We start from the raw sequence: 21362 nt of genomic DNA on the forward strand, positions 1-21362 counted from the left end.
CTTTTTGCACTGGTTATTTTCAAGATAAAATATTGTTTGTCTGAACATGCACGTGGATTATTGTTCTCCTGCTTTTCTTTTCCCATGGTAGCTGTTATGATAGGCACACCCCAGTAAAATCATTGGTTGAGGAGTCACAAACGTTTTTGCCTGGGGGGTTATCTTCAAATTTTGATCCTCCTTATTTTAGATCACCAAAGTAACTAGAATTATAGATATGTGCCTCTATCTCCTGACTAGGAATAATTAGCTTCATGAATTTACTGTGTGTGTGTGTGTGTGTGTGTGTGTGTGTGTGTGTGTTGCACTGAAGACTGCACCCAGAAGCTAATTAAGGGTAGGAAAGCATTCTAACTGAACTACACCCCAGGTGCCTTTAAAATACCTTTGAAATAATATTGGTAGATTACTGACAGACTGTACTTTAGAGATTTGGGAAATAATACTTAGATAATGATTAAAAACTGTTAAGCATTTTCAAAAAGCTTTTCCTTGTCTCATGTCTAATGATCTGGGTCTTCTGTATGTCTTATATACAATGTGGAGCTGATGCATAGGACTAAGAGTTTTCTTTTGTAAATATTAAGTTTGAAACACCATTGAATATTGTAGGGAAAATGTCAGGTAAGGAGCTGAAAATTTTTGTCTAGTTATCAATTGGACATTGTGTGTGCATTGCGGTGCCTAACATAGGAATGGAGAGAAATAAATTGGGCAGGGCTTACTGCCCAGACATAAAAAGGAGTTACGGGAAATAGACCATTGGATATTCAATCACGAAAAAGGTGAAAATGAAGGGAAGGAAAAGATCAAGATGAACACCCACATAATGTGATGTGATAGAAGCCTAGAAAATAGTCTTCCAAACAGAAAATAGAATTCCAAATATGTGAAAGCCTAGTTTGAATAATGTAGAACAGAATATATATCATATGGGTGGATATTTGGTGTGTGTGTGTGTGTGTGTGTGTGTGTGTGTGTGTGTGTGTGTGTGTGTGTGTGTTTGCCATGGGGCTTGCATTCAAGGCTTGGGCACTGTCCATGAGATTTTTTTTGCTCAAGGCTAGCCCTCTACCACTTTGTGCCACAGTTCCATTTCTGGTTTTCTGGTGCTTAATTGGAGATAAGAGTCTCCAGGACTTTCCTGCCCAGGAGGGCTTCAAACTGTGATCCTCAGATCTCAGCTTCCTGAGTAGCTAGGATTATAGGCATGAGCCACTGGCCCATGGCTTTGTGTCTTTTATAAAGATTAAAGTGGAGGGAATTCGTATGTTCTTAGAACATAAATTACCAGCACGATTTTTCTAAAGGAGTGTAGTCACAGATTATGCAGCCAAACATTGTTGGAATTATTGATAAAAATGTTATCTCAGTTAAATTTTAGCAAAATTAGTTAACAAGTTTTCAGAATTTCTTCTTGATCTCTGACAGCTTTTTACAATATGTAATTTGTCAGGATTTATTTCCTCTTCCTACAAGAGAATTGGTGTTTCTATCCACATAATCATGAGTTATAGTCTTTCTCTTTAAGAAGGTTTCTCACAATAAATAAGCATCAAAAAGTCTCTCTCATTCACTGGCTCAGCATAAGGTAAGAGGGAAATGCAAAAGAATAAACTTCAATAAAAAATAAAACACAAGAAGCTAGCAGTACAGGGAAGTGAGTGCAAAGCTGAACCCAGATCCTATTACGAATATTAGAAATGTTCACAGCTCTTAAAATAACTCAAAAATTTATTTATTTTCTTATTGTTAATTGTTTTGTGTAGTGCTTTGTAATGCTGAAAGTTTTAAAACACATTACAAGCTGTAAGAAGTATGCTAGTTACATGCAAACTGAATACCTAAAGATTGCTCAATGTATTTATATATTAAAATGTATCATTAGCAATATAAGACTGCATCAAGAAGGACTGGTTTTTCTTTAATCCTGGAAGTGAATAAATATGTAAAAATTTGAAATGTAGAAAAGGAAAGAAACTTCCAAAGCAATGCATGATCCGAACAATAGAGTAAAAGTAATTTAATTTGAGTTACAATGACCTATCATTTGATTTATAAGAGAAAAATAATTTAGATATTATAATTCTTTATAAATTGAAAGGTTTTTTTGCAATTAAAAAAAGTTAGGTAAGGAAATCGATCACATTTTTTTGTGAACCCTTTATTTGTAGTTTAGAGACAAAGATCCCCTTGGGATGACTATGCTATTGGCAGATTTTCTTCCAAATGGGAGTAGTGAGAAGGCAGTACTGGGAGTACCCTAGCATACACTCTGATATAAACCACCAGCCTTTGTTTTCAGCTGCCTACAGCATGTATTTGCTGTCCATTTCTTCTGTATCTCTTTGCTAGGAACTAAGCCTGGCACGTCTCTAGTTCATCTATATATTTGAGATTCTTTGCCAATTTTAGAGTCTCAGAAAGGGAACTTAAGCTAATAGGATGTAACTCAAAGTTTAAGCCCTGTGTTGTGTTCATAGCCACTCCCTATCTGTATTTAGTCTTCTTTCCTTTCCTATCTGTCTTCTGGAAGAAGATAGACATTCCTCACATTAGAAAAGCTGATTGCTTATACTTCTTTCCTACATTTGCTGCATAAAAAGAAATGCTGAACAGCTGCATTTCCTGCTTCACTTATGTAAGACTTTGCCCTGAAGAATAACAATCAGTTCTTTGGGTATGGAGGGGCTACAGTGGAAGGTAAGTAACTCTGAGAACTTTATATCCACAATTGGCATAGTGTTTGAAACAGAAGACTGTATTTAGCAGAAAAATTGTTCAGATCAAGAAATATTTGGTATTATTAAGAATGCTTTATCTTTACATTCGAAATAGAGGTGTTTACCAATTGAAGTCACTCTTGTAAATCTAAAACTCTGAGTTCATTTCTTCTATCAACTGAAGTTATGGACTCACATACATTACATACAATGTAAGTGATATCTGCTCTGGAATGTAATGTATAGGTTTGTTTAAAACTAAAAGGTAAACAGCTTTCATTGTTTCAAGTATGTAATTTTAAATGATTATGGGGGAGGAGTTTATTTTATTTTCATGATTCCACTTCCTTTTATGGAATTATTAAACATCTATACATGTAGTTCAGTTATTAGAAATTACCCATGTTCTGTTCAAGGAAAGGACAGCTTTTCTATTGGATACTTAGCAATTACTGGAGGTAGCTAAGCCAAGACTTTTGCCTCACCAGACATCGGGAAGCTAGTGAATGGTGAAGATAAAAGGGATCTGACTTCAAACCTTGATTAAGTTTTGCAGCATTGCATACCAGACATGGATTATCAGTAGGAAAAGAGAGTAAGAATAGCCAGAGGAAGTTTTCTTGTGGCATAATTAGGTAATCCTGATCTTGTTCTGCCTTCGGGAAGGACAGTACATTTGCTTTATCAGAATTTCTTTAACATTTTAATGATTTTTTATATTATTTTATTTTAGAAGGTGTATTTTATTGCACAAATTAAAGTGAGACTTCAGGTAAATCGAGCACAGTGCCAAATTATACTCAGGATTACATGGCTTTTATTGAGTGTCACTGTTTATCGCTGCTCTTCTAGGACAGTTTCCTTTCCTATCATATACTTTCAAAGATCTTTGGGTCACCAAGGATTGTACCAGTTCTTGACACAGAGCAGTGCTGAACAAGAAAACAACATTTGAAAGAGTGAAAAAAAAGAAGGAAAAGTAACTATTTGACATTGGATCTGCAGTTACTGGTGAGTAACAATATGGAAATCACCACATGAGCATCCAATAATTGTATCTTACTGCTATTAAAATTCTGATTAAAATGACCTAGCACCCACCTATTTTACCAGGTATGTTTATGCAAAGTGGGAAAAAACTGATTTCACAGTGATGATATATTTCATGACCACTGAGGAATGCTGAACCTCAGTGAGTTGGACACTGTATTCAATATTCATATATGATTTCTTGTTTCTGTGAGAAACCAGAAATTAAGGCTCAGTGATAGATCTACAGGTAAAAGTATATTATGGACATGACCTTACAAAGAAACTGATATTTTCTCAATTTTCAGTAAAGGCACTAGTAAATTCTACATATGCTAAGCTATTACATGTTTTATAACTATCAAAACTAAAATGAAGTACAATTGCATACTAATCACCTGGCTTTGTAAGGAATAACTTTCCCAAGGTAACTCCTAATACAAAAAGACCAAGTGTTTTAACTTCATAAATACTTAAAAAATTTAGCCTGAAAACAAAATGGAGGGGCTGGGATTATGGCTTAGTGGTGGAGTGCTTGCCTAGCATGCATGAAGCCCTGGGTTTGATTCTTCAGTACAACATAAAGACAGAAAACTGGAAATGATGCTGCAGCTCAAGTGGTACAGTGATAGTCTTGAAAATAGGAAGATTAGGGACAGTGCTCAAGCCCCAGGATTGGCAAAAAAGAAAGAAAAAAAGAAAGGAAGAAAGAAAGAAAGAAAAAAAGAAAGAAAGAAAGAAAGAAAGAAAGAAAGAAAGAAAGAAAGAAAGAAAGAAAGAAAGAAAGGAAGGAAGGAAGGAAGGAAGGAAGGAAGGAAGGAAGGAAGGAAGGAAGGAAGGAAGAAGTTACAATGATAAGTAATGTTTTGGGTTAATTAGTTACCATGATATCACACAAAATATCCTTATTTTGTAACAAAAAAATGATCATTTTGTATTATTTCTAATACATAAAAGAGCAAATGCCATGAACAAATTTCAACATAAATAGCAAAAAGAGAAAATGTACACCTAAAAGTATGCTCATTTTATTGTAGTTAAAATTGTACTAACAAAATGTATATTGTGTTGCTAAAAGCTGCTGTAAACACAGTTCAAAACCATTGCTGATTAAAGACACTGATTAAGTGTCTCAGTTTGTTGATGGGATTCTAAAGCCCAGTATCACATATACAATGGATAATTCCATAAAATTAAATACAATACTGTACATTATAAACCCACTTAGAAGCAACATGCATGTCAACCAATTGAAAAACAACTTTGCAAGTGCTTTTCATAATACTCAATTCTAGCACTATTCTGAATATATATTGTATATTTACTGAGACTGGTATGTTAAATGCTACTGAGTCTAAATAAATTTGAAGGTATTTTATGTATAAAGTTTAGCTCAGACAGAGTATCAGTACATTCAGGTTCTTGCGTTGATCCCTAGCATGGCCAAAATAGAAAACAAATATAATACATAGACATAATAATAATATTTTATGAAAACCTAGAGCATTCTAGTTTCATTTTTTTCTTATTTTCCTTGCATTTTTTAATGTTGTTACTTTTTTGTTCTATTGGTTCGGTTTTTGTTTTTATTTTTGCCAGTCTTGGGGCTTGAACTCAGGGCCTGGGCACTGTCCCTGCGCTTCTCTTTTTCAAGACTACCACTGTTACACTTGAGCCACAGTGCCATTTCCAGTTTTTTCTATTTACGTGGTACTGAGGAATCAAACCCAGTGCTTCATGTGTGCTAGGCAAGCACTCTATCGCTAAGCCACATTCCCAGCACTATTGATCTGTTTTATGTGCATCCTATGAAAGCAAAATCTCCAAGTTTTGAGAGCCTTAATATTATGGATCCTCTCAAATCTCTTTTTCCCTATGTGAAGAGGATATGGTGATCTTCAAGTCTCATTAGTATGTTTTAGTGCTAGTAAAATTTATAGTCTGGTCTAGGTATACACTAGTCCTCACAGAGAAGTGGGGGTTGTTCATTTGTATCTCTTGGGCTTGAATGTTTCCTGTGGGCCAATAGCAGTGCTTGAGCTCAGAGTCCAATAGCCATCTACCATGCTCTGAACTTAAAGTGAAGTAGTGTTATAGCCCTCCACTGAGGGACAGGACTGCATGGACACTTTTCTCTTTCTGCAACATGTTAATCACATCTTAACATTTCATTTTAGTTTCCCCAGTGAGGAAAAGAGACAGAAATAGAATGCTGGTATATATTAAGAAACAGCAAACAGTTGGAAATATTTCAAAAACAAAACAGCTAAAAACTGTACAAAATGCAGATGTTATCCATGAAACTGAGAATTTACCTTTGATAGTTATATTATATCCACCACAGCATGGTTATACTTCCTGTAACTTTCTTAAGACTGACCACTGGAGTTCAGTTTCCACAGCTTTCTTATCTTTTTCTCATATTCTCCATTTTCCTGTTCTCCATTTCTATTTCTCCTTATAGTCTCCATTTTCATCAACCAGAGACCCAAACCTGAAAGGTCCTAATCAAAATCATTCTTAACTAAGTCTGTGGTGGGCACATGCTAAGGGCATTTAATTTGTCTCAAGTCTAGGCTCCAAAGACAAAAATGTTTCTTAAACATGCTTTCAGTTCTATTTGGAAACATGAAGCTTTGATGTGCTCATTGGACTTTAGGAAATAATTGTAGAATTAATTAATTGCTGGCTGCATTGACTTATTGAAAAATGATACAGAGCATTTGTGCTGATGCTGGTGAATTATGCCCTTGGAGAAGATTCTTTGTCCCTTTGAGTCATTTTTTTCATCTTTAGAATGTATGAAGTAGTATTCTAGTATTTCATAAGGTTGTTGAGAAAAGTAATTTAATAGTTAATACTTGTGAATTGCTCATCAGTGTGTAATTGATGAGTTCTTGCTTCTGGTTACAGGTAGATGAGCATGACAGGCAGCATCATTTCCTACTTTTGCAGTGCACATTAATTTTTGCACACTTTTGTGTAACTTGGAGTGTCTTCATTCCTAGGAAACTTGATTTAATGAAGTTTTTATTGTGGTCATAGGCTGGGAACAAAATGTGCCTTGAGTTCAGCAAGAATTTATGAAAGCCACAGGAATAATATCAAATTTTTGAGTAGCCATATTAAAAATTTAAAAAGAAACAAGTCAAACCAATACAAAACTGTTATTTAACCAAGCATGTCAAGAACATAATGAATTTAATGTTCAACAAACATAAAATTATCAAATGCTGTATATATTTTTCACAATATCTTCAAATTCTTTTTATAGCTATCTCAACTTTGAACAGGCATGTTTCAGGTATTTAACAGCTTCATGCAACTTATAGCTATGATATTAGATAGTGCAGATCTATATCATACCAAGAAAAACACCCAAATATCTGTAAGTGGTCAAAATTGTGCTGAAATATTATTTAACTGAAATGTGCATAATCTTATTTCAAATTTAAGAGTGCAGTCCCCTTACAGGGAACCAATACTCAATAATATTTAAGTCAGTTCATTCTCCTTTTTTTGTACTAAAGCTGTATGTAGTAATATTCCTCCTAGTTCTTTTATTGGGTTAATAAATTATTTGTTGATAACCAGTAGTTTTCTGTTAAAAGAAGAAAAGTAATGCCAGTTGACTCTAAACTTTGTTGTTGTTGTTTTTTCTCCCTCTTGGTAAGTCTTCCTTTGCTATCTTTCTCGGTTGACACTAAACTTTTCTTTTTGTTCCTGGTGGCTTTTTGATCATCCTCATAGCCCAGAGCTCTTGGTTCTTGCTCTGAAAATTAAATTCTGGGATTCATTAGATAAAAATATTTCTTTACTTGCCTATGACCACATCATAATATTTTTAACTAAATAACATTTTAACCTGAACTTTCCACGATAATCATCTCTGTTTTATGTGAAACGTATAGAGCTATGGAGTGGAGCAACTATTCCATGTATGCCGACTTTGTCCTCCTGGGTTTGTTCAGCAATACCAGATTCCCGTGGCTTGTCTTTGCCCTCATCCTCCTGGTCTTTGTTATCTCCATAGCCAGCAATGCTATCATGATTATTCTGATCTATATGGACTCCCGCCTCCGCACCCCTATGTACTTCCTGCTCAGCCAACTCTCCATCATGGACATTCTGTATATTTCCACCATTGTGCCAAAGATGCTACTTGATCAGGTGACAGGCCGGAGGACCATTTCCTTTGTGGGTTGCACTGCACAACACTTCCTCTATTTGACCTTGGCAGGGGCTGAGTTTTTCCTCCTGGGACTCATGTCTTATGACCGCTACATAGCCATCTGCAACCCTCTACGCTACTCTGAATTTATGGGCCGCAAGATCTGCTTGTTAATTGTGGCAGCAGCCTGGTTGGGAGGAGCTGTGGATGGTTTCTTACTCACCCCGGTCACCATGCAGTTCCCCTTCTGTGCATCGAGGGAAATCAACCACTTTTTCTGTGAGGTCCCTGCCCTTCTGAAACTCTCCTGTGTGGACACATCAGTTTATGAGACAGCCATGTATGTCTGCTGCATCCTAATGCTCCTCATCCCCTTCTCTGTCATCTCAGCATCATACACGAGGATTCTTATAACTGTTTATAAAATGAATGAGACAGAAGGAAGGAAAAAGGCTGTGGCCACCTGCTCTTCTCACATGTTAGTTGTCAGCCTCTTCTATGGAGCTGCCATGTATACATATGTGATACCTCTCTCTTACCACACTCCTGGGCAAGACAAAGCTGTGTCTGCCTTTTACACCATCCTCACTCCCATGCTTAACCCACTCATCTATAGTCTCAGAAACAAAGATGTCACAGGAGCCATGAGGAAGGCTCTGGGGAGGTGTCTGTCCTCAGGAAAGGTAGCAACTTTCTAACAAGATTGCATTTACTGCTAAAGACTGGAAACATGGATACAGACTTTATCATTACCTTTAAATTTAAATGTCTCTGGAAAACTAAAAATGTCACACATATAAAAATGTCACGCATACCAGCAACTGTGAGGTTTTCTTGGTGTATAGAAAGATGAAAATTTGAGAATTTGGTCTTGTGTTTTGTGTGTGTGTGTGTGTGTGTGTGAGAGAGAGAGAGAGAGAGTGTGAGTGTGTGTGTGTGTGTGTGTGTGTGTGTGTGTGTCCTGGAGCTTGAAATCAAGGCCTGGCACTATCATTGAAGCTTTTGTGATCAAGGCTAGCTAGTACTGTACTCCTTGAGCCACAGCTCAAGAATCTCATTGACTTTTCTGCCCCAGCTGGCTTGGATTTGCTTCCTCTCAGCTTCCTGAGTAGTTAGGATGACAGACTTGAGCCACTCCACCCGGATTGATCATTTTTTTTAAGACTTGAGAATTTAAACAAAAGACAGCTTTGGATGGAGGGGTTTTATCTACTGTTAGCAAAACATACATTGTAGTAAGAGTTGTGTTTGGCCTCCTCTGGCTACACTCAATCATAGCAAAAGAAATGTTTCTCCTGAGCTATTCCTGACTACTTGCTCTTACCAATCACCCATTAGAAGAAACCAGCTTCTCAACTATGTTTTGTATTATACTTCAAATATTATTTCAACATCCAATTTTCCTAAAATTCTGTTATTTACAGAAACATGTAATCACAGAAAGCCATTATTATTTGTTGGGACAGATGTTTTTAGGGGTGAAAATTTATTGCTATTGCAAAGGTGATACAGAGGGGTAATAGTTTCATAAATCAGATAAACAACACATTTCTTTTTGGACAATATTATCTGTTCATTCACTCTCTCCCAGTTTTACTCTCTCACTCCTTCCCACAAGCTTAATAATTCATTTTCAACAGTATCCAGTTAGTATCACCACTGCATTTGCTTATTGTCCATTTCTGGGACCCCCCCCTCTTGCCCTCCCATAGACAGATAAATGAACAAACAAGACAAAAAGAAAAGAAAACAACAGCAAAGAAAATATTTCCTACTTACATTTCTTAGAGTTTATTTCATTAAATATAATTTCATATGATCAGAGGCACATAGGCATTGCACCTTTGTGTAGAACAAATGGTTTTGAATCTATGCAATCTATGCATTGAATCTCTCAAATGGATTCTATCAATATGCTCTGTTGATAAAACCAAATGTCTCATATGTCAAATTTTGTCTGGTGATCAACTTGAGAACTAACCATCCTTTTTTCCCTTATGATATTCTGCTAAAAGCATTTTAGAACAATGGATTTTTATCTAAAAACATGTCAGTGTATGGTACTAGAAACAGAGGCTTGTATATTTCCAAGACCTCATTGTTTTGATTTCATAATGATATCGATATCCTAATGATATAATTCTATAGAAACATACTGTGAGAAAATATATTACATCTTTTTCTCCACATTTTAAATTTATTGATATCTATTATATTTTATGTTTGAATTTTCATGAAGAAATAACAGTACTCTTTTTTCCCTTTGAGTTTTTTTTTTTTTAGTTTTTATTATCAGACTGAATTACAGAGAACAGTACTCTTTTGAGAGTAAAAAGTTGATTCATTCTTTTGGGAAATTAATGCATATCAGTCATGCTTTCTATTTTAATTCAGTTGTTTGATTGAATCATCTGTATTAATCAAGATTCTTTGGTAAAGAGAAGAAAATTACATTTATATGTCTATTTCAAGCTTTTTCATATTTTGTTAAATTTATTCTAAGTCCTTAGATTTTTCATTTGCCTATTTTAAATCTCAGAATATAATGATCTTATCTTGCACTAAACACAAAACAGCATGACAAAGAATAAAATGTATATATCTTTAAGTTAATTTTTTGAGTTTGTTAGTATTGGATATTTAAATATGTATAGAAAATACACCTTGGAGTTAATATGTTTCAGAAAATCCAAGACTACTCCCTGGAAAAGAAAAGGAGATGCATGTTGTTACAGAGCTTTCGAAATCTGTTTTAATTTTACATTTTCAATGATGACAGAAGGATGGAAGATGTCATTGTTTCTAATCCCTAAACATCTTGGGTTCCCTCAATGGCATCCAGTTTGCAACTAAAATTTGGAGTCATAGCATAGTCTCTACTGTGCCTTGATCACCTGTGATTCCTTTACCTAGTTCTTTACCCCACGTGGTTTATTTTATCCACCTGTGACATGGAAACAATGAACAAGACATGATCAGAAACTTTGACATGAGGAGGAAGCCGTGACTATGTTTCTCAAATTGATTATGGATAAAAAATGCAATCTATGTAAAACAGCTTCATATTTTCGTTAATGTTAGCTCTTAATGGCAGGTATTTTCCATGATAGATTAGATGGGTCTGAACACTGTATCTGAACTTTTTTGTTCAAGACTAGTGCTCTACCATTTAAGCCACAGCTTCATTTATGGCTAATTGGTAATTAACTAGAAATAAGAGTTTCATGGACTTTCATTCCCTGGGTTGGCTTCAAACTGCAATCTTCAGATATCAGCCTCCTGTGTAACTAGAATTAGAGGCATAAACCACAGGCACTTGGCTTAATTTAACTTATGGGACCCTTATTTCTCATTATGTTAAATTAGGTTATTCTAGTCCGATCCTCATTTCAAAAAGACTGTTGTGGAACAAAACTGCAATAGTTGATGCAAAAGTAATTATCACTTTCCTAAGCTCTCTGCCAGAAGGTATTATAATATACAGTCATTGGTCTGTGTATCTTGACATTACCCTGAAAGCAGAATGTGAAAGAACAGGGAATTTCAAGAAACGTTGGCATGTGTCTTTTTCTTCCAGAACATGAGAGGATTTTGAGACTTCTTAAAGTTTTATTGGTATAAATGGCATGATTTTTGACAATGAGGATTCACTCTGAATGCTAAAGGGTATTCTCAGAGAGTGGGTGGCTAAAAGTATTTAAAATCAAACCAAACACTAAGAACCTAAATATTCAAGTTTTGGAATTACCTTCTGATTGTAAATTGAACCATGTCTATTTTTCTTTTCATACAAATCCTATTTCTAAAAGGGTCTAAAACAGAAAAGGGAGTAAAGAAGAGAAGAGAAATGAAAAAGAAACATATGAAGATAGAATGAGAATTCGCAAAATATCTACCTACATGTGCATGAATTGCTTTCTATTTTTTCAAGAAAATTAAGTTCAACCCTAGATAAAAACATTTTGACATATTACTTGGAAACATATACACATCAACATTCTCTGACCTGTGCAATTTACTCTAGCAAATTTGTTGATAATAGGGCTGGGGAGATAGCCTAGTGGCAAGAGTGCCTGCCTCGGATACACGAGGCCCTAGGTTCGATTCCCCAGCACCACATATACAGAAAAACGGCCAGAAGCGGCGCTGTGGCTCAAGTGGCGGAGTGCTAGCCTTGAGCGGGAAGAAGCCAGGGACAGTGCTCAGGCCCTGAGTCCAAGGCCCAGGACTGGCCAAAAAAAAAAAAAAAAAAAAAAAAATTGTTGATAATAATATTAAAAGCTTGATTGAATTGGTTTGGCAGAATTTCTTGGCCATTTCCATGGTATGTATGTAAAGACAAATTACAGTCCCCTGGTGTTATGATAAATGGAAGTGTCTGATATAGCAATGAAAATATTGATACTTGGTTGTAAAATGTTGATGGCTTATATGATGCTCACTAAAGAGTAACCTATTTCAATCAATCTAATAGACAATGGAAGGACTTTTGCATTATTGGATAATCTATATAATATTCTTTAGAAAGAATTAGGTATTGAATCACATTTAAGTGAGTAAAATATTTTCTAATTAGCTTAAATTTTCATCCATAATACAAGTTATAAGGTAGCTGATATATGTTTAATTGATTCCTAATAACTGGAAATCATTTAATTAATATACCCATTACCATAGTGAGTACAAGAAAAACATTCACTCATAATGCTATTATTATTATTGTCATTGAACTAATTCTATTCCTATCAAAACCAATTTCTTTGTTTTCTATTCAAGAGAAAAAGCTTAAGTATTATAATTGATTTCCCTAGTTTTAATCTCTGAATATAATCTCAAAAATAAATCAAAGAAAATGTATGGCTTTAGTTTTATTCCACTACGTCTATTATTCTACCTTTGTATCCTCCTTAAGTTGTTTCCTTTCCAATATTATTGGTCATGGGGCTTGAAGTGGTGGCCTGGACTCAAATCCAGTACTATATCACTTTGAGCCACAGCACCACTTCCATTTACTTCATTTACTTGGTGGTTCTTTGAAGAAAAGATCCTCACAGACTTTCCAGCCCCCTCTGGCTTTGAGAGACAACTCTCAGATCTCAACCTCCTGAGTAGGTAGAATTACAAGTGTGAGACACCAATGCCTGGCTTTTTAAATTTTTTATTCTCACATTTTCTCATATCTCATTCTTTGAACTTAATATCATTCCACATTACCCATGACATGAATAATTCTATAAGCATATGGACTTTGAAAATATCAAATATATCTTTTTTAATTTAATTTTATTGTCAAAGTTATGTACAGAGGGGTACAGTTACATATGTAAGGTAGTGAGTACATTTCTTGTCAAACTTGTTACCCCTTCCCTCATTTACTACCCCCCACCCCACAAAAACACCACAGATGAGTGACTTGAAAGAAAGTCTTCAGGTCATCATATTTTTAAATATACATCTTAAATACTTAATTTTAAAGTCTCAGGGTATGGCTCAAGTGGTAAAACACTCATACTAAGTATGAAGCCTTGAGTTCAAAACCAAAAATACAAACAAGTGCATAAATCAATGAAATAAAGAAAAAAGAAAATGCATTTTAAAATTTTATTTAAAATGTATTTTTAAATTTATGTGAGCCTAAATCTTAGCTGCTGGACCAAAGAGATGACAGGAAAAATATCAGGAACAATTCCAGCCTTTCATTTGGGAATAGACTGCATCTCTGGCAAAGCTTTCTCTATTGTACAAGGTAAACCAAGTAAGCATGGAATAATTAATAACCAAAAGATTACTCCTGGGGGTGTAAAATCCCTGATTATGTTTTCTTTAGACTTGGCATCATCTCTATACTCCAGGTATTTAAGAGTTCTACCATCACAATTCTGTCTTTACTGAGGCTTCAACTCACTGGCTGTGAGGTAGGATCTTAGATGAAAAATGGAGAGGACATTGTAAAATACTGTTTCTGCCCCCCCCCTTTTTTTTTAGCTCTTTTTCCCCTTTATTGTTAAAGTGAAGTACAGAGGGGTTACATTTTCATATGTAAGTCAGTGAGTACATTTCTTGTTTAACTTCTTACCTCCTCCCTCATTTTTCCCTGCCTTTAGGCTTCTGCCTTTAGGCATCACTTTGTAAATGTTTTGCTCAACTTATCTGGTAACTCAGCAGTAATCTTTCTGAGATTAAGTTTGAATATATCCACCCACTATTTGAAAAGTAGATCATTGAAAAATGAATAGTTTTGTTAAAAATGGTTTAAAGAAAGTTGGTGCCAAGAAAGTTGGATGTTGAGAAGTAATGTCAAGAAAGCATGTCTAATGGTCATTATCATAGATTTTAATGTTAACGTGTCCATGCCAAGATTGGTCAATACTAACTGAGGAGCTTGCATTGTTCCCTAAATAATTTTAATGGAAGATTGCCCTCTTTGCAAACAGATATGAGAAAGACTCTGTGTTTGGAAGATGAGAAATTCAAACATTTTTTGTCATGAATAGAAAATATTCACGAAAGCCTTCAGAAGACAACTTACCTTGGTGCATAGATGCCTAGTGGGCTGAGTAATAGCTCACAGAAACTGGATGACATTTGCATGTTGGACATTAAGATTTCTGGGTGCAAGGATGAGCAACTTGTGCACAGCTGTATGTCTCTGCTTGACCTGTCATCCCATCATTTCTACTCTTATATAGCAGTTTCTTCCCTCTTGCCTTCATTTTATTCCCTGTCATATTAGTGGGATAGGCTACACAAATCTTATGCTTAATTCTTAGATTTCTATTTGCCACCACACAAGCCAACATCACTGCTTTGAAGTATTTCTGGAGATAGAAACCACAGCCCACTCTTTCTAGTAGTTGGCAGCTAGAAGCTAGAAAACTAAATTCTTTTTCCAGTTCTCCAGGAACTCAATGATGCTTATTTTTTTCTAGTTCATTGGTGATAACCTGAGCAATAATTTTTAGATAAATTGAAATGTAATACAAAAAACTGATAATCCTTTTACTGAACATATTCCTGTTACATTAAGTGTTCAGTAAATGCTACCCAGGTGACACTAGGGTAACATTGTTTTGAAGTAAGGAAAGTCTTATTGTATTGTGCATAATTTTCTGCTTTCAAATTTTCTGACTTGGAGTCATGAGAGAATGTGGAAAATTAGTTACTTTTCATAAGTGAAATCAGTTGTCTTTTGAATGGGTAGAACAAGAGAAGTGGGTATCACTGGAAATAGATGACCATGAAAATTAAAGAAAACATGAGAAGATACCGACAAATCTACACTATTAAATACTAAGCTGTCATAGAAAGAAAGAGATCAAACATGACTATTTAATATCTGAAGCAATATCCAAATGCAATAATGACAAAGAAATATCTGCACAAGGGAGAAGAAAAAGAAAAAAAGAAAGTGGAAACAGCTCCTTGTGGCTGAAAAGCACTCTTAGTAGAGGTGAATATTGATGACATTATTTTCAAGATATCTGTCAGATATCTTTCTTAATATCAGACACCTTTCTTAATATCATTATCATATTTTTCCAGATGGATTCACTCACATTTACATGTGATTTCTCAAGAGTCTGAGTGACAGTTTCCTAACTTATGATCTCCATCTTTCTAATTATCTTTTCTTATAACTCCCCAAGGTGCCCTTCAATTGAGGCTGGATTGGTTCTCACTCAAACACCTGCTAATGCCTGCTGCCCAGTAATCACAGTAATCACAGAAACCTTGAGCCATCTTCTCTATTTCTCTACTTTTTTTCATGATACCCTCAGCAAACTTAGAATTTTTCTAGTTTTTGCATCTCTATACAATACTACAGGATGAAGTGCTTCTGTGATATTATTTGTTACTTATAACATAATCATGAACAATGAAAAATATGTTTTTGGCTTCCCTAGAAATCCACATGGTAAGGCTCAATCCATTACTATTATAGTATTGCTGGTACAGGCTTTATTTCTCAAACTGAATTGCGCATTCCTCATGGATATAATGACTCCTTGGATAATGTTAGTTAAGGCTCTTGAACATAGAAAACATTTGTACTTGGCTATTCCCTCTTTGACAATGGAGTGGAAAGCATTTCCTCAAGGAGAAAGTCATTTGCAGCCTTGTTCTCACAGTTATATGATTCCTAGATTCTTGGATATACATGCTTGGATTCTTCTTGGTAGAATACTTTCTAAACTTACCTGATCTTTCTCTCCTACAAACTGCTGTGAAAGCCCTTAACTGCCTGAATTTCTGTGCCTCACCCCTGATTTCTGCCACAGAAAGATTCTACCATCTTTTACAAGAAAATGCTCCTTATTTCCCTTACCTCTCGTCTCCATGGGACAGATCACAATTATTCATGTCTCTCACCAAACCCTGACAATCTTTCCGTTGCAGTGCAGTGCAAAGACAACAGAGACTAACAATTCCAGTACAGTGCCCTCTGCATTGATCTACTGCCTCACCTGTGTAGCCCTGACAGGTGGTTATTTGGTGACATTGGGTGATGTTATGCAAGGTACTGGGGAGTAGAAATTTCTAGATGATGCTATAATCAATTCCACCAACTTGGAATTCTATGGCTTGAACAGCAGAAAGGCCTGAACTTGAGGCCATATCCTTTTCAGCTTTGTTCTATCATCTCAGATCTGCTCTAACATGAGATCTGTCCTTCTGAATACAATGAAGTGAAATCTAAGTATATTAAACCAAACTTCCTGGCTTATTTATTGTTTTGAAAGAACGTTCTTATTTTTAAAGGTAACTTTCAACTTAACTCATTGTCATAGTCTTGGAAATTTCAGTTCTCCAAGTATAATTTAAAAGGTTGATTTGAATAGCAATTTTTATTGTCAGTTATTAAAATATAAAATCCATAACTTATCTAGGTGACAAAGGCTATTGGATAAAGTAGTTAATGTCTGCTATAGTGACTATTTTAATTCTCTATCAGTTATTACAAAGGAAATATAAGTGGGCTTTTATTTATAATGCCCTAGAAAGCAGTTTCTTTTGTCTGGAGTCATGAACCAACTGATTAGGTGCTTCACTAGAAAGCCCAAAGCCATGAGTTCAGTCCCCAGTAACACCAAGAAAAAAGTAGTTTCCTTACCCATGGTTTAAGGTTATGACTGTCACAGAAAATTATTCACATGTTAAGGAAGACAAAAGGTGCAGAAATCTACCAACTTTGTTATGAATTAATATTAATCATTTGCTTTTGTTTCTAAACTGGAAACATGCAACAAATTGAGTTTCAGCACAGACCAACACAAAATTACTTCTTGCTTTGTGGTTTCACACATTTATTTGAAATATAACTCATAATAAATCTCCCTCTTGGCTAAGGAAGAAGAAAGACTGTTTCCTTACTTCCCTAGTATTATTTTTGCTTTAAGAAGGTTCATTTCTTTCTGATACTTGAGAGACTACATATTTCACTATTGTAAAACCAAAAGATCCTGATATATTTATAGTGTTCATGATGAATGCATTTTATAAAAATGGGCCTTTTCCTAAATTGAATAAGACACACTATAATCTGATAATAAAAACCTATAGAGTATTTGTTATTATCTCTGAACACCAAATAAGAGCATGCTTGTATTACTATAGCAAAAAAGGAAACAAGAGAATCCATGCAACTTAATTAAAATTTTTAAATACTATTGTCTTCTTCCATTTATATTCAGGAATTTCTATGCTATCCCTAGTTATTTTTACTTATAAACCTAAAGGGAAAATAATACAATAGAAAAATGAATAGAAGACTGGAAAACACATTGCATATGGATTCCAACAATAACATTTAATTTTAGTGGGTTCAGATACTTTCCTAGTAGATAAATTTGTGAAGATTTTGGCTGAACACTAATTTAAGACAAGTGCAGATTATTGCTGAATGCTATGGTCAGTACTTAAATTACAAAATTTTGTCAGACTTCATAGGGTCTGAAAGAACTCCACGGTGATAAGGGAGATTATATGGCAATACTCATCTGAGAATTTTCATTTCAAGTTATCCTGTGAAACAAAATGACTCAAGTGCTGAAAGAGTTCTCATTTAGACATAAACCTGCTTTCCTGCCTATACCACAACAGGACAGTGTGCCCTCTGCCCCTCAAATGGAATTATCGTTAGTAATTTACTAATCTTCCATGTTTCAAAGTTTCACATAGATATTTGGTTTTTGATTAAGAAATGATTAAAAACTAAGGCTTAGATCCCCCCCAAATATTTCAATCTAGAGTGATGTTATAAAATTCATGTATAATATGCAATATGTTTTATAATAAATCTAATGCAAATTCTAGAGATAGTATTGTATGGGTTATTTCATTTACATCTAACATCTAACTTTTAGAATATGGATCTATAATTAACTGTTTATCTGTATGGGTTCCAGTCCTGGGGCTTGAACTCAAGGCCTAGGCTCTTTCCCTGAGTTCTTTTGCTTCAGGGTAGTGTCCCACCACCTGAGCCACAGCTCCCCTTTCAGTTTTTGGTAGTTAATTAGAGGTAAGACTTGCACAGACTTTCCTGCCCAGACTGGCTTTGAACCACAATCCTGAGACCTCAGACCCTGAGTAACATGGACTATCAGTGCCCAGTTATAATGAACTTTTTAACTGAGTTTTAGAGATTAATTTATTTTTATACTATCATAGTAGCCATTAAGTTTGAAGGAAGAAGTCAAAAAGGATTCTGAAGTCAATAAAATTTCTTCTGTCTCTCGCCCTCCTCTCTCCTGTTCTCCCTCAGTCTCTTACTGGGGATTGAACCCAGGCCTTCTTATATGCTATGCAACTGCTCTATCACTTGAAATAAGTCACCCAATCTTTTTGTTTCTATTTTGTTCTTAGATAAGGTTACACAAACTGTTCTCAATTATCTTCTTACTCAGGAATGTTCTGCTTTCAATTGTGTGATAACTGGTATTACAGGCATGTGCCATTACACTACTTTCAACAACCTTCCTTTTAACCTACTCTTCATAATGAGCAGTTTCTCAACATCAGGTGATTATTTAACCCATCAATTTTATTATTCCATTTACAGGCCGGGGATCTATCTATCATGTACCATGGAGACCATTTTCCAAAACTCCAGTGATTTCATTCTTTTAGGACTCATCACCAATCCTGCATACCCTGGGATTCTTTTTGCAGTGATCTTCTCCATCTTTATGGTGGCTGTAACAGCCAACTTGGTCATGATTCTGCTCATTTATGTGAATTCCCACCTTCATACACCCATGTACTTCTTGCTCAGCCAGCTCTCCATCATGGACACTGTCTACATTTGTATCACTGTCCCTAAGATGCTCCAAGACCTCCTGTCCACAGAAAAGACCATTTCTTTCCTAGGCTGTGCTTTTCAGATTTTCCTCTACCTGACTCTCATTGGAGGAGAATTCTTCTTGCTGGGCCTCATGGCTTATGACCGCTATGTGGCTGTGTGCAACCCTCTGAGATACCCAGTCCTCATGAACCGTAGGATCTACTTGTTCATGGTCCTGGGGTCCTGGGTTGGTGGCTCTTTGGATGGATTTATGCTGACACCTGTCACCATGAGCTTTCCTTACTGTAGGTCTCGAGAGATCAATCACTTTTTCTGTGAGATCCCAGCTGTGCTGAGGCTGTCCTGCATTGACACTTCACTCTATGAGACACTGATGTATGCTTGCTGTGTTCTGATGCTTCTTATTCCTATATGCATCATTTCAGTCTCCTACACACGCATCCTAGTCACTGTCCATCGCATGAGTTCTGCTGAGGGCAGGCACAAAGCCTTTGCTACATGTTCTTCCCACATTATGGTGGTGAGCATTTTTTATGGGGCCGCCTTCTACACCAATGTGCTGCCCCATTCCTACCACACACCAGAGAAAGATAAGATTGTGTCTGCCTTCTACACTATCCTCACCCCCATGCTCAACCCACTTATTTATAGCTTGCGGAATAAAGATGTGGGCACAGCTCTAAGGAAAGTACTAGGGAGATTTGTCTCCTTCCAGAGAATCAGAGCAGGGGAAGGGTCTAGGAAATTGTAGCTAACTTTATTGGGGCATGACCAATAATAAAGTCTTTCTGGGAAATATGTTTTTATCTTTAAAAAGAATCAATGTCATTTTAATAATACCAAATTATCAGCCAGCAGAGTAATCTTGTTACAAACATTATTTAAGAACTGTGGGCTGGGAATATGGCCTAGTGGCAAGAGTGCTTGCCTTCTACACATGAAGAAGCTAGGGCTGGTGCTCAGGCCGAGTCCAAGGCCCAGGACTGGCAAAAAAAAAAAAAAAAAAAGATTATCCTAGAAATTTAGCCAGAACTTGTCTCCAAATATACATTATTTTAAGAGCAGTGGTGTAGATTGGTGGTAGAGTACTTGAATGGCATATAAAACAGCTCTGCATTCAATTCCCAGGGACACACACACACACACACACACACACACACACACACACATACACACACACAACTTGTTCACAGAATTGTGCTGGGAAGAGCTGAGTAAATCCCTTTTAAGTGTCTTGCATACATTTAGTAATGTAATATGTCATGTGATTTTTGTCTTTTGTCCAACATTTTCTATGGATGCTGAGGATAGAACCCAGGAACTCATGCATATTATATTCAATCTCTATCAATTATATGCATTCTTGGCCCCTCCTGGCCAATATTTGAATGAAAATTACAAGTGACATTTTTTCATGTTTTTGATGAATTAATTCCAAATATCCAACATGGGTAACATTTCTATTTTTTTTTTTTTTTGGCCAGTCCTGGGGCTTGGACTCAGGGCCTGAGCACTGTCCCAGGCTTCTTTTTGCTCAAGGTTAGCACTCTGCCACTTGAGCCACAGCGCCACTCACTTCTGGCCATTTTTCTTTATATGTGGTGCTGGGGAATCGAACCCAGGGCCTCATGTATACGAGGCAAGCTCTCTTGCCACTAGGCCATATCCCCAGCCCGTAACATTTCTAATGTTAATAATATATAAACATATTTAGGAAGACATGAGGAAATTGATATGATTCTAATTGGGGTTCTGTATTTATAGGAACATTGCATACTTGCATATATGTATTTTCTATCCTATAAAGTTAGTATGTGAGTTCTTACCATGTCTATATTCACATGGAGTTTACTATATGCCTAGAAATTAATAAATATTTGCTACAAAATGAGCTGGTGGCTCATGCTGGTAATTCTAGCTATGCAAGTGGCAGAGATCTCAGGACCATAATCTGAAGCCAGCCCCGGCAGGAAACTGTGAGATTCTTATCTCTGAAAAACTATGCAAAACAGGAAGTAGAGCTCTTGCTCAAGTGGTAGAGTAGTAGACTTGAGAAAAAAAAATGCTCTTCACTGGTTTCCAGGTCCTAATTTCAAGCTTCAGGCTTGGCACAATAAATAAATATATTTTGAAAAGA

The 21362-nt window shown here is 35.8% G+C and overlaps 2 protein-coding genes across 2 annotated transcripts; both read left to right on the forward strand.

The window, feature by feature from the left end:
- Window positions 1–7667: 7667 nt before the first annotated feature.
- LOC125359446 (olfactory receptor 2T27) lies at window positions 7668–8621 on the forward strand. Its single transcript, XM_048357192.1, has one exon. It carries the CDS (start codon window positions 7668–7670, stop codon window positions 8619–8621), a length of 954 nt encoding a protein of 317 aa, XP_048213149.1.
- A 10386-nt stretch (window positions 8622–19007) lies between these two features.
- On the forward strand, window positions 19008–19976 carry LOC125359861 (olfactory receptor 2T2). The gene has a single exon (XM_048357731.1). It carries the CDS (start codon window positions 19008–19010, stop codon window positions 19974–19976), a length of 969 nt encoding a protein of 322 aa, XP_048213688.1.
- The last annotated feature ends 1386 nt before the right edge of the window (window positions 19977–21362 follow it).

Source organism: Perognathus longimembris, chromosome 11 (genome assembly GCF_023159225.1).
Source record: "Perognathus longimembris pacificus isolate PPM17 chromosome 11, ASM2315922v1, whole genome shotgun sequence".
NCBI classification, from domain to species: domain Eukaryota; kingdom Metazoa; phylum Chordata; class Mammalia; order Rodentia; family Heteromyidae; genus Perognathus; species Perognathus longimembris.

Coding starts and splice junctions, on each gene's coding strand:
- LOC125359446 (XM_048357192.1), top strand. CDS start 7,668: ATGGAGTGGAGCAACTATTCCATGTATGCCGACTTTGTCCTCCTGGGT.
- LOC125359861 (XM_048357731.1), top strand. CDS start 19,008: ATGGAGACCATTTTCCAAAACTCCAGTGATTTCATTCTTTTAGGACTC.